The 13566-nt window shown below is 23.7% G+C and overlaps 1 protein-coding gene across 1 annotated transcript; it reads right to left on the bottom strand.

The window, feature by feature from the left end:
• Positions 1 to 1272: 1272 nt before the first annotated feature.
• LOC124920856 (3-ketoacyl-CoA thiolase 2, peroxisomal-like) lies at positions 1273 to 5507 on the bottom strand. Its single transcript, XM_047461424.1, has 13 exons — positions 5330 to 5507; positions 4474 to 4550; positions 3541 to 3625; positions 3311 to 3437; positions 3129 to 3227; positions 2975 to 3042; positions 2801 to 2908; positions 2643 to 2720; positions 2417 to 2549; positions 2232 to 2328; positions 1978 to 2101; positions 1792 to 1900; positions 1273 to 1716 (listed from the first exon to the last, which is right to left on the bottom strand). The coding sequence occupies exons 1-13, from the start codon at positions 5423 to 5425 to the stop codon at positions 1514 to 1516; spliced, it is 1404 nt and encodes a 467-aa protein (XP_047317380.1). The 5' UTR covers positions 5426 to 5507; the 3' UTR covers positions 1273 to 1513.
• Positions 5508 to 13566: the final 8059 nt, after the last annotated feature.

Here is a 13566-nt window from a genome sequence, read left to right as displayed (position 1 = left end):
CGAGAAACAAGGCTGGAACGAGTGAAAAAAGGCCCAAGAGTTCGGGGAAGGAGACGACCGAGTTTTCTGCTCCGATTTCGGCAAGCTGAAGGATCGATGACGGACTTAGGGTTTGGGGGAAGTGTTTCCTTTTCTTTTTCCAGAATGCTCGTTCTTATTTTTTTTTCTTTTTCCTTGATTTTGTTGATAAATGAGAATCGTGCGATTCTTTTCTCCAAGTAAGATAGTGTTTTTTATTTTTATTTTTTTTGGATACAAATTAAGTTAGGGCTTATCATTGATAGGTTATCAATTATTATGGGTTTTTTAAAAATAAGCACATAAACATATCATTATAATTTATTTATTTTTAAAATTTTGGTACCCCAAAAATATTTGTGGGTCTGAGACAATTGCCTCACTTATGACACAGGACCTACTTCAATGGACATGGCACCACACTTCAATAAGCATGGCAACCTGTAACGACCATACCGTCCCAATCGGGTCAGGTAAATCATGAACGTTTTGGGTCAAGATCTCATAACCGAAAAATAGGGGCCAATTTTTTTATTTTTTAACTTTTTAGAATAGAAGTTGTAATATTTTTTTTTAACTTTTTAATAAACATTTTTTAATATTAGGGTCCTATCTTTTTATATGGATGAATTAGTTAACTTTTTCTCTAATAACGAGGTCGGATAAATGAGTCAGCGGACATAATAAATATAAATATGAACTTAATATTTATTTGTTTAATAATTGCGATCTCATTTTAAAAAAAAAACTAATTTATAAAACAAACAAATTTTTATAAAAAAAAATATATAAAAGGGAAGAATAAAAAAATTAATTATTGTTAACTTGTTAACATCCACATATTATTTTTTCAGTCTTCTATGTGCCATACTTTTATTACTTTTTAAAATATATTCTTATTTAGGTGACTTCTCTTTCTCATTTACTATTTTAATATATAAAAATTATAATTACCAAGATTTAAACACAAAATCTAGCATATATTTTTTTAATTGTCCATATTTAACAACTAAGTTATCAATAAAAATCAATAAAATTTATTATTATTTAAAATATATAATAACAAGGTATATATATTTATAATATAAATTTTCAAATGATTCATTATTTTGTAAATTTATTAAAAATAATTTAAAAAATAATATAAATTTATTAAAAAATAATATTTATAATATCATTTAACAAATTTATATATATATATTAAATTTATAAATTCATATTATATATTTTTGAATCTTTGTAATTTATTAAGTCTTGAGATTAACATGTAATAATCAATATCCATACCCAAAGCTTACAAATTAATCAACTATTCAACTTCCACTTCCAACTTCACATACCTTTATGAATGTCACCCCCACCCCCACCCCACCCATGATAAAATTGTACATAAGCTTTAGTGTCTTATAAATAGGAAATGATAAAATTGTACACGAGGTTTGGTGTCTTATAAATAGGAAATAATAAAACAGTAAGGAATGTGGTTCTTCACAAGTTATAGAGCATCCTTGGATAGAAGACGACTCCTATTGGTCTCCTCAACCTTCCTCACATTGCAGAGTTCATCTGCACAGTCTCCCCTTTCAAAAACTGCAGCTGCCCCCATTCCCGTTCCTATGCACATCGATATCACACCAAACCGACAATCTTTTCCACGCCTTTTCATCTCATGCAATAGTGTTGCAACGCATCGAGCTCCTATACACATTACATAATAATAATAATAATAATGAGGAAAATGAATCAACCAACGAACCATTCATTAAAGTCTACCTGTTGCACCCAAAGGATGACCAATAGCCAAAGCACCACCATTCACATTAATCTTTTCTGGGTCAAGACCTAGATGCTTACGGCAGTATACAAATTGTGATGCAAATGCCTGTACCATAAACATAACAAAAATCATACAAATGACATCATCAAATCACTCCCACCAATCAGTACACACATACTTACTTCGTTTATCTCAAAAAGATCAATATCATCCAGTTCAAGTCCGGCAGCCTTAACAGCAGCAGGAATTGCAACAGCAGGGCCAACACCCATGATTGCAGGGTCAACACCCACTGCAGCGAATGTCCTACAATCAAATAATACACATCATCAGATCTCGGTTAATTCAATCCGAACTTCAAATTAAGTATTTACCATTCTCAATACTTTATGTAAGGTATAAATCATTTTAGCTGTTCAAGTAAGCTCCAACTAACCTGAATACACCTAAAATCGGCAATCCTTTTTGTATTGCAGTGCTTCTCTTCATGAGAAGAACAGCACCTGCACCATCACTCACTTGGCTAGAATTTCCTATACAACACAGGAGAAATAAAGTATGAGAGTCATGATCAATGCATGTTATGGATGACAATCTGCATTAAAACTATATTATATGTACCAGCAGTTGTGGTTCCATCTTTCTTAAACACTGCCTTCAGCTTTGCCAAATCTGACAATTTGGTGCTTGGCCTAATTCCATCATCTACGGAAATGGTAACAGTTTTTTCATCTCCAGTTTTGGGGTCAACAATCTTTCCCCATTAAACATACCCAATAACAGAGGAAGACAAGTTAATTCTCTTGAAAATTGGCGGGATTCACATATTATCGAATATATTACTTACCTTAGTTGAGACAGGGATAATCTCGTCTTTGAATTTACCAGAAGCGGTGGCAGCAGCAGCCTTTCTATGTGAGTCAACCTTAACATATATACATATACTTGTCAATAAGTTTACACTATTAAGAGGTTCAAAGTAGTTATTAGGCATATAAAACTCACAGCAGCCTGGTCCTGTTCTTGCCTTGTTACAGTAAAACGATGAGCAACGTTTTCTGATGTCACTCCCATTGGAAGAAGACAATCTTGGGCCTGACGAATTGATTCCACCTATGATCATAATAAATTATTTAGCCACTGAAGCTCATGTTAATAAGCAAGAAAAGGTACACCTACTCTTGGATTGACAGATCCTTCCCAAGCCATTGGGTTGGCTGTCATCGACTCCAAACCAGCACCGATTCCTATTGTAAGAATTGTACCATTTAGAACTAACACGCGATAATCTGTGGAATCACACAACGCATTTATGGAAAAGGGAAATCCATACCAATGTCATAAAAACCAGCTTTAATTGCTGCAGCAACATCTGCCACAGCCTGCAACCCTGATGAGCATTGCCTATTCACAGTTCTTATAGGCACAGTTTCTGAAAGTTCAAGGAATACATCATTAGAGATAATGAAAGGACTTATGTTAGAAATTGGAAACAATTGAAAGCAGTAGATCTACCAGGAAAACCAGCATAGAATGCAGCCATCCTGCATTCACTGGCTCTTTGAGAACCTGGACCCAACACTGAACCCACAACAATATCCCCGACTTCATTTGGATTCAAATTTGTCTTCTCAATTAGTGCCTACAAGAAATATTCATATGAACATTGTAAACCAACATTAAAATCGAATTCGTATATGATTGCTAGTGTTCCAAGCCAACAAAAAGATGATAACAGAACAAACCTTCAGAACAGGGGCAAGCAAATCATCAGCATGAGTATCTTTAAACCCTCCTCTCTTTGCCTTGCAAAGCGGTGTCCGATATGCACTGTTCAACGAGAAAATAAAACATTATTAACTGCTTTACAGGTCAACACACATCTGCCTGCATAATTCTATTTGAGTTTTGTCTGAAAATCCAATCAGATCTATCAACTTATCAGATGAGATGTTCAAATTTAAGAGTACATGAGATACATTTGTTTTTCCTAAATCAATCTTTGATCAATGGGCTTATTCTGGATTTATCTTAAGATACAGTACTGACATGTTAACAACATTTGCAATATAATCTATAAGTAATCTTCCCATGGTCACCATGTAAGACTAATTTAGATTACACAGGTTTCATAATGATACAAAGCCCTCCATAATCGGCAAAGCTAAATGGATATTCAAGTTTTAACTATTAAAAAATTGCTCAATCATATGACAATTCATATTTCTTGAAGCACACAGACAATGACAATCCTAATATATGGAAGTTTTAACTTTTCAAAAACAAATAAATTTAAATGCTCAAAAGCACACAAGATTTCAAATGGATAAGAAGTTTATAATTCTTGTCAATAAGACACAGTTATCATGCCCAGAGCCAGACCATTAGGTAAGGGCTAATTTTATAAAAATAGTTTATTAAAAGTCAGATTTTGATCCAATTCATAAGAAGTTATGGACAAGATTTAGATGAATTGATTTAAATAGACCAAGGTTAAATCGAATTCATAATCAAAGGACTGAATAGAATTTATCCATTTCCTCATCTAGGATAAATTAAATACCACCAGAATCATATTCTTTCCAGATCCTTCATAAATGCACCAATTTGGATGGTGGTGAAATGTGCACAAGTACACATACTACTGTAAAAGGAAATTCACAAGATCAGAAACTCACGCTACTATAACCACATCGTCTCCATAAACTGAACTCCTCTGGTAGGCAGCACTATCCCCAGCCGCACATGGAGATGCCTGAATGTAAGGAAGAACTATTAATTGAAAAGATCCAAAAAACACTCCAGGCACACACGATCACTTGCTAAAACGAATCAAACAGTTTTTCATGAAGCTTCTCACAATAAATAAGTCTTCATATTACAAGATTCCAAAAATCAGATGAAATATCTCGATCAAACAGAATCCACGACACTTCATTTCACAAAATAAACACTCAAAATTCAAACGAATTGAAATTAAACAATTCATCAGCGCCGAAACAGGCTTCCTGTTAGGTGATCGTAACATCGATCGAAGTAAAACAGTTTTTCATGAAGCTTCTCACAATAAATAAGTCGATTCCATAAATCAGATGAAATATCTCGATCAAACAGAATATACGGCACTTCATTTCACAAAATAAACACTCTAAATTCAAACGAATTGAAATTAAACAATTTATCACCGCCGAAACAGGCTTCCTGTTAGGTGATCGTAACATCGATCGAAGAAAAACAGTTTTTCATGAAGCTTCTAACAATAAATAAGTCGATTCCATAAATCAGATGAAATATCTCGATCAAACAGAATCCACGGCACTTCATTTCACAAAATAAACACTCTAAATGCAAACGAATTGAAATTAAACAATTCATCACTGCCTAAACAGGCTTCCTGTTAGGTGATCGTAACATCGATCGAATAAATCTAGAATGATTTGATAGAAAGTGTGCGGCGGCATCATCGAAATCCGATTAAAAACGAAACAAATGAGTTAAGATAGAGCTGGATCAGAGAAAGAAATCGGAACTTACAGAAACGAAAGATCCGATGTTCTCGAGTGAAGAGGATGAGGCAGAAGGATGAAGATGCTCCAATAAAACTCTCTGCCTTTCAATTGCCTTCTCCATCTATCTCTTTGCTTTGGTCTCTTGAGCTTTCTCTGTCTATAATAACTAAGGCGGTTTGATAAGAATGGAAGATGCCAAGAAGAAGGATAAATGGTGGACGTGTCTATATTTATAGCTCTATATATATAGTAGGAAAGAGGGATTTCCGTAAATGCATAAATGAGTTAATCATTACGATGTCTGTAAATAATTGAGACGACTGTGTGGTGACGATAACGGTAACGGTAAGGAGGGCTGTCTAAACCAATACGTTACTAAGGATTCGCATTTCCATTCACACTTGAAAGCGCGTGATTCACATTCGTCCAATATAAAAAAAAAAACAAATTAATGCAAAATGATTTTACAAGATTTATTAGGTTATTTGACTTTTTTTTTTTTTTTTTTTTTTTTTTTTTTTTTTACTTTTGTATTTTAGGGTTACTTATCTATTTACACGAATGATATAAACAATCGTAAAAAAAAATTACGATAAAAATGTGATATTTTTAATCGTTTTAAGTTTATGAGCGGGTAAACCCTCGTATATATATATATATATATTAACCACAACTCTCTGCAATTGGGATACTTTGAAAATTAAGCATCATTATGTATAGAGATTAGTTAGTTAAAAAGTTAAGTTAAACTTATATGGTTAAAATGTCTCGCGTTTATCAAATTTGTTGTTTAATTTAAAATATAAAATATTATTAACCTAGTTAGTTAGATAGTTGGTTAGAGGGTTGTACTTGTTTTGTTATGTTGCAAGTTCAAAACATAGACATAATATTTTTTATTTTATTTTTAATCATTTTAAGTATATGGGCGGGTCAACTCACAGTCCGATCCAAGTATCTATTTACTCTCACATATATATCCAAATTAATCACAGCTATATTTATATATATATTTTTTTTGTTAGGCTGTAAGCTCAAAACATACATATAGTATTTTTATTTTTATTTTTAACTGTTTTAAGTTTATGAACGGGTCAACTCACAATTCAACCCAAGTATTCATTTACTCTCACATATATATCCAAACTAACTACCGCTCTCGACTCGTCAATCCGGACACTTTAAAAATTAAGCATCATTTTATTTATTTATATATATATATATTAACTTATTATACATATAGTATTTTTATTTTTATTTTTAACTGTTTTAAGTTTTATGGACGGGTCAACCCACAATTCGACCCAAGTATTCATTTACTCTCACATATATATCCAAATTAACTACCGCTCTCGACTCGTCAATCCGGACACTTTAAAAATTAAGCATCATTTTATTTATATATATATATTAACTTATTATTTACGCTACATATATAATAAAATAAATAAAATATTTATGTAATTGATTTAACTAAAAAAGTAATTGATTTAACTAAAAAATTCATTAAATTAGAGTATTGACTATCAATTTTCTAAAAGTCTATAAAGTTAAATTAATAATATTAATTTTTTATTTAATTATAAACATGTAAATAAGTTAACAAAATTGTTAAGACAAATTTTATAACTCTTAACCTGCATAGTCTAAAATAATGAGATTCAAAAGAAAATGTTTTAAAATATATTGACCCATATATAATTTGACCAAATTGATAAGGAGCTCTATCTTTTATATATATATATATGCTTATCTCGAATTAGTTTTAGTAATCAATGGATTATGTGCAAAAATAATCTTACTTGGTATATTATTAAATAATCTGTTTTTATAGATTAAATGATTTTTTGTGTGTGTGTTTGTTATAGAGGACTACTTAATTATATTTAAATTATTTTTAATTAATTGCCAATATTCTATTCCAATAGTAATATTATTTTTACTTATATAACAATCTTAATCTTATAATAATATAAATAGAATAAGATATTGTCATTAATTATTCATAATATTAATAAAGTGGGTTAGACAAATTTTGTTCAATTAAACAAAAACAAGATCGAAAAGAAGATCTTAAAAAAAGTCTTCAAAGATCTCAAACAATCTTTTTTTCTAATGATGGACAAATGTATAATGAATAGTTAAAAAAATTAGATTACTTTTTATATTTTAATAAATAATTTAATAATTAGTCTGAATAAGTAATGGTTATTTAATACTAATCTTAGTTATAATCTCAACAAACAATGTACCTAAAATTATATTAGGTATGAGTGCAAGTAAGGATTTATATCTTCATTTAGGAGAATTTAATACTAATAAAACAATAAAAGAGCTGTGAAAAATATTATTGAAAAAATTAATTATAGTATTACCGTGATATTCCTCATCAAATAGACTGGGGAAATTTGTTATACCAACTTTAAGTTATATTGGGGAAATAGTACTGACTTATATGTTACCATTTATATTATATATAATGATGCTTAATTTTTAAAGTGTCCGGATTGTCGGGTCGAGAGATGTGATTAATTTGGATATATATGTGAGAGTAAATGGATACTTGGATTGGATTGTGGGTTAACCCGCCCATAAACTTAAAACGGTTTAAAATAAAATTAAAAATACTATAGGTATAGTTCGAACTTGCAACATAACAAAACAAATACAACTCTTTAATTAACTAAACTAATAACACTTTATATTTTAAATTCAACACCAAATTTGATGAACACGGTAGTTCATCAATAGTTTTTAATTAATCATAATTCTCTTTTGACTTTGGGCTATAGATTTCACTATTATTAGTGAGCAATAATAGAAGAATTATGTCATATTTATATAGATAGGAACATAATTCATATGGATATAATAAGTCTCGTCTGAGCTACTTTAATGGTAGTCTTTACATTTTCATTTTAACTTGTAGTATGGGGAAAAAGTGGACTCTAGAGGTGAAACTAATTGAGTTGAGGAATCAAATTGTATCAATTGTTTTAGAGATCGTTATATAATGTGAGAGTAAATAAATACTTGAGTTGGATTGTGGATTGACCCGCCCATAAACTTAAAACGATTAAAAATAAAATTAAAAATGTTATCACATTTTTACCGTAATATTTTTTCACGATTTTTTATATTATTACTCGTGCAAATAATGCTAGTTGAATATTATGTCTTTTGCCTCTATATAAGCATTTTATGAAAATACTTCACATAATTAAAGAAAGAGAATATTTTTTGTTTGCACTAATATTGGTTGACAATTATTAATTTTTACTTTAATTAAATGTTACGATAATATTATACTAATATTTATTTTTTTTACAAATAATATGACGTTGAATTGAAAAATAAGTTTAAACTAGATGTAAATTACTAACATCGTCGATCAAATTGATCAAATTCAAAGGTTATGAGTTTTATGAATAGATGTGGCTAATTAATAGGTTGTGTAAATAATTAAATATTAATATTGTTTCTATAAATATATATATATATATTAAAAATAAAATATTTATAAAATATCTCTACATTAAATAACCATGATAAATTTTAATTTGACAATATTAAAAAAAAAAATCACTAATAAAAGTAAAAATTATATTTTATGAAATAATATAATAAAAGTTTACATTTTCAAATTAGGGTAGACTATTATATTCATGCTACATTATTTATATCTTCTTCTTTCTTTTTTAATAAACACTAATTTTAAATGTGAAAATTAAGCATGTAAAATCAATTTTAAAACTTCATAGATTTCATCATTTTTCATGTGAATTAGTAAAATAAACAAATTTTGAATTAGGTATGAATATAGAAAAGTTAAATTGACATTATTGTATAATGTAATAGTATTTACTATATTTAAATTTCAAATTTAATTAATTTTTTAATTAAATGTTAATATTGAGATTCAAATTATATGCTACATACTAAATATTCTAAAATGTCTATCTATATATAAATTTACAAATTAAACTTAAATAATAGATAGGGTAAAAACAATTATAGTCAATTTTTTTTAAGAGGTGTGTATATTAAAAAAGAAGTTATTGAGCTCGTTAGTACTCGAAAAAAAACGATTAACTTTTCGACCGACATCAATCGAACTATTTTAGTTAAATCTTGTTTTTTTTAAATGTATCAGCCAACTCCATCAAAACTTAAATACTATGTAAGTCTTTTTAACAATTGATTTTATTTGATAAATAATTGTTTGAATTTATTCAAAATAAAATCATATCATTTTATCTGCAATTATTTAAATTATTAAATAAAATATGAAATTGTCCTTTCTTTTTATTTTAATATTTTATTAAAATCATTCACCTTTTCAATAAATTAACTAGATTTTATTCTAAAATGCATATTAATATAGAAAAAACTACTAGATTATTTAGATTTAGATTTTATATATCTTTAAAATGATATAAAAATATAATAATTATACATGTTTTTACATGAAAGCCTTATAAATTGTCATATTAATAAGTTGTAATTAAATATAAATTTAAATTTCAATATGAATAAGAAATGAAAGTATTGATAAGACAAATTATTTAAATCAATTAGATAAAAAAAATCTCTAAAATAGTTTTCAAGTACAGTAAATACCATTATTTGAAATAATAAACACACCATTATTTGAAATAATAAATATACCATTATTTGAAATAATAATGTTTATTGTATTTATTAATTTATCTATGACTTCATTTACTCCTCTTTTTTTAATAAAATGATTTTTGAAATTTAAGTGAAATTCTTTTCAAAATAATAATTAAAACAATTAACAAATCCCTAATTAACTAAATTATAAGAAATTATTCATAAACATGTTTATTATATTTATTATTATTATTATGTTATTTATTATTATTATAATATTTATTATTATTATTATACATATTAATATATTTATTATTACTATTATTATTATATTTATTATTATTATTAATAATAATATAAATATTATTATTAATATACTATTAATTGTCTTTATTATTAATATGTTTATTATTATTATTGATATTTATAATTATTTTTATTTTTATTTTTATTAATGTTATTATTATATTTATTTATGTTATTATTATATTCATTATTATTATTATTATTATTATATTTATTAAAATTATTTATTCTATATTTATTATTATTATATTTATTGTTATTATTATTTGTTAAAATAATAATAATTATTATTATATTTATTAATTATTATTATTTATGCTATATTATTTGTATTTATTTTTAATATTTTATATATTTATGATATAGAATTATTTATTTATTTATTATTATTACTTTATTATTTATAATAATAATAATAGTAATAATAATAATAATTATTATTATATTTATTATTATTAACATTACAATTATATTTATTATTATATATATTTATTATTATTATTATAAAAAATATTATTGTTATAAAAAATATTATTATTATATTTTTATTAATGTTATTATTATATTTATTAATATTTATTATTATAATAATAATTATTTAAATATTATTATGATTATATTTATTGTTTATAATAATCATTATAATTATTATAATTATATTTATTAATTATTATAATTATATTTATTATTTTTATTGTTATTATTATTTCATTTATTGTTTATTATATTTATTATTATGATAACTTACCATACCATAAGTTGATACTTGATCACTATGTTGTATTTATTTTTAATAATTTAATAATTTATAATATATTAATAATTTATATATTTATTATTAAATTATTTTTATATTTATTATTAATAATATTATAATAATATTTATTATTAAATTTATTAATATAATTATAATATTTATTAATATAATTATAATATTTATTATTATTATAATATTTATTAAAATTATTTATCATTTTATTTATTATTATTATAATAACTATTATTATCATAACAATAATAACTATCATTATTATATTTATTATTATCATAATAATAATAATTATTATTATTATATTTAGTATTATTTTAATTATATTTATTAATATTATTTATTATTATATTTATTATTATTATTATAATTATTTAATTATTATTATTATTATATTTATTTTTATAATTATATTTATCATTATTAATATTATAATTATATTTATTATTATAATTAGTAATATAATTATAATATTTATTATTATTATATTTATTAAAATTATTTATTATTATTATATTTATAATAATAATAATTATTATATTTATTATTATAATAATTATTATTATTATAATAATAATCATTATTATTATATTTATAATTTTTATTATTTTTTATATTTATTAATGTTATTATTATTATATTTATTAATATTATTTATTATTATATTTATTATTATATTTTTTATTATAATAATTTATTATTATTATTATTATATTTATTAGTATTAATATTAGTATTATTGTTATTATTATTTATTATTATAATAATAATAATAATTATTATTATTATTATTATATTTATTATTATTATTAGTAGTATAATTATTATTATAATTATATTTATTAATTATTATTATTATTTTTATTTTTATTGTTATTATTATAATAATAAATTATTATATTTATTATTCATTATATTTATTATTTATTATTTTTATTAGTAATATTATAATTATATTTATTAATAGAATTATAATATTTATTAAATTTATTATTATTATATTTATTATTATAATAATATTATTATTATTATATTTATTATTATTATAATATTAATAATTATTATTATTAGATTTATTATTATTATTATAATAATTATTATATTCATTAATATTATTATTATTATTATAATTATTTATATTATTATTATAATTATTTATATTATTATTATATTTATTATTATATTTATTATTATTATTATTATTATAATAATTATATTCATTATTATTATTATTATAATAATTATTTATATTATTATTATATTTATTATTATGATATTTATTATTATGATATTTATTAATATTATTATTAGTAGTGTTATTATAATAATAATAATTATTATTATTATAGTATTTATTATTATTAGATTTATTATTATTATTATAATATTTATTATTATTAGATTTATTATTATTATTATTAGTTTATAATAATTATTATTATATTTATGAATATTATTATTATATTTATTATTAGTATGCCGTCCCATTCAATGAGTTCACTAAATTAGTTATAATAATTATTATTATTATTATTATTTTTGTTATTATTTATTATTATATTTTGCTATGTTAATCTTTAGTCTTTTTCTTATATCTTTATAGATTACTTGTATCTATTTTTAATATTTTATATATTTATGATATTTTAATTAGATTATAGGAAAGTACAATCTTAAACCACAAAATCTACCTTGAGCTTGAGGTTCTCTTTCATTTTTTATATTTTTGACATAGTATTACATTAATTTATAAAGTCATTTATCTTGGGCTAGGTATTTAAGGATTTCATGATTTGTCTTTAACTGAACAGTACCTAATATAAGATTTACATTTCTTTACATAAAAATTAAGGCCATAAGTTACTTCTCATATGTGCATATGGTCGTCTTGCTAATAAAGAGAATCAATTCCAGCTTCACTTACATTAGTTTCCATCACAAAGTGAATTATGAAGTTAGGCAACGCTAGGACGAAGGAACAACATACACTGCTTCAACAATAGGAACTTTGTCTCTACCTCTACCTCTTCTTTTCATGCATGTCCTTTTTTTCATTAAGGCAGTAAGGGGTTAGGCTATTTAACTTTAACTGTAGTCTTTGATAAATCTTCGATAATATTTAATTAGTTTCAGTTTCAAGACCTTTTCAATTGTTTAACTGATTGTAGAATCGTTCATGTACTCATTTTTCTACTTATATATAAGTCTACTTAATTTTAATTTTTATTTGGATTTATTTTTGGAGTGATTAATATGATTTTTCATCATAATAATTTTTTTTAGTGGACATGAGAGTTAAAATATTTGATTTATTACGTAATACATTTATCACTTGAATTATCATATATTTTTAAAATATGTTATTTATAAATGTAATTTAATTAGACGTATATAATTTTAAAACTAACTCAATTAAATGTATGAACTAATAAAAATCATTTAAGCGTATTTAGGTTCTTTCATTAAATAGAGTTAATTGTTTTTTTTGAAATTTATATATTTATTAATTAAATATTCATTTTTTTCTTTCTTTCTTTTTTATTAATTAATTAATTAATTTCTCTCTTATTTTT

Source organism: Impatiens glandulifera, chromosome 1, assembly GCF_907164915.1.
Source record: "Impatiens glandulifera chromosome 1, dImpGla2.1, whole genome shotgun sequence".
Lineage (NCBI taxonomy): Eukaryota > Viridiplantae > Streptophyta > Magnoliopsida > Ericales > Balsaminaceae > Impatiens > Impatiens glandulifera.
The sequence above is the reverse complement of the archived record's forward strand: the minus strand, read 5'-3'. Positions and strand labels throughout refer to the sequence as shown.

What these genes read in the sequence shown, in the direction of transcription:
- LOC124920856 (XM_047461424.1), bottom strand. Translation starts at nt 5,425, where the DNA reads ATGGAGAAGGCAATTGAAAGGCAGAGAGTTTTATTGGAGCATCTTCAT. An exon ending in ACATCGGATCTTTCGTTTCT is followed by an intron (nt 4,551 to 5,329) that starts GTAAGTTCCGAT and finishes CCTTACATTCAG; the next exon opens with GCATCTCCATGTGCGGCTGG. An exon ending in AAGGATCTGTCAATCCAAGA is followed by an intron (nt 2,909 to 2,974) that starts GTAGGTGTACCT and finishes TTATGATCATAG; the next exon opens with GTGGAATCAATTCGTCAGGC.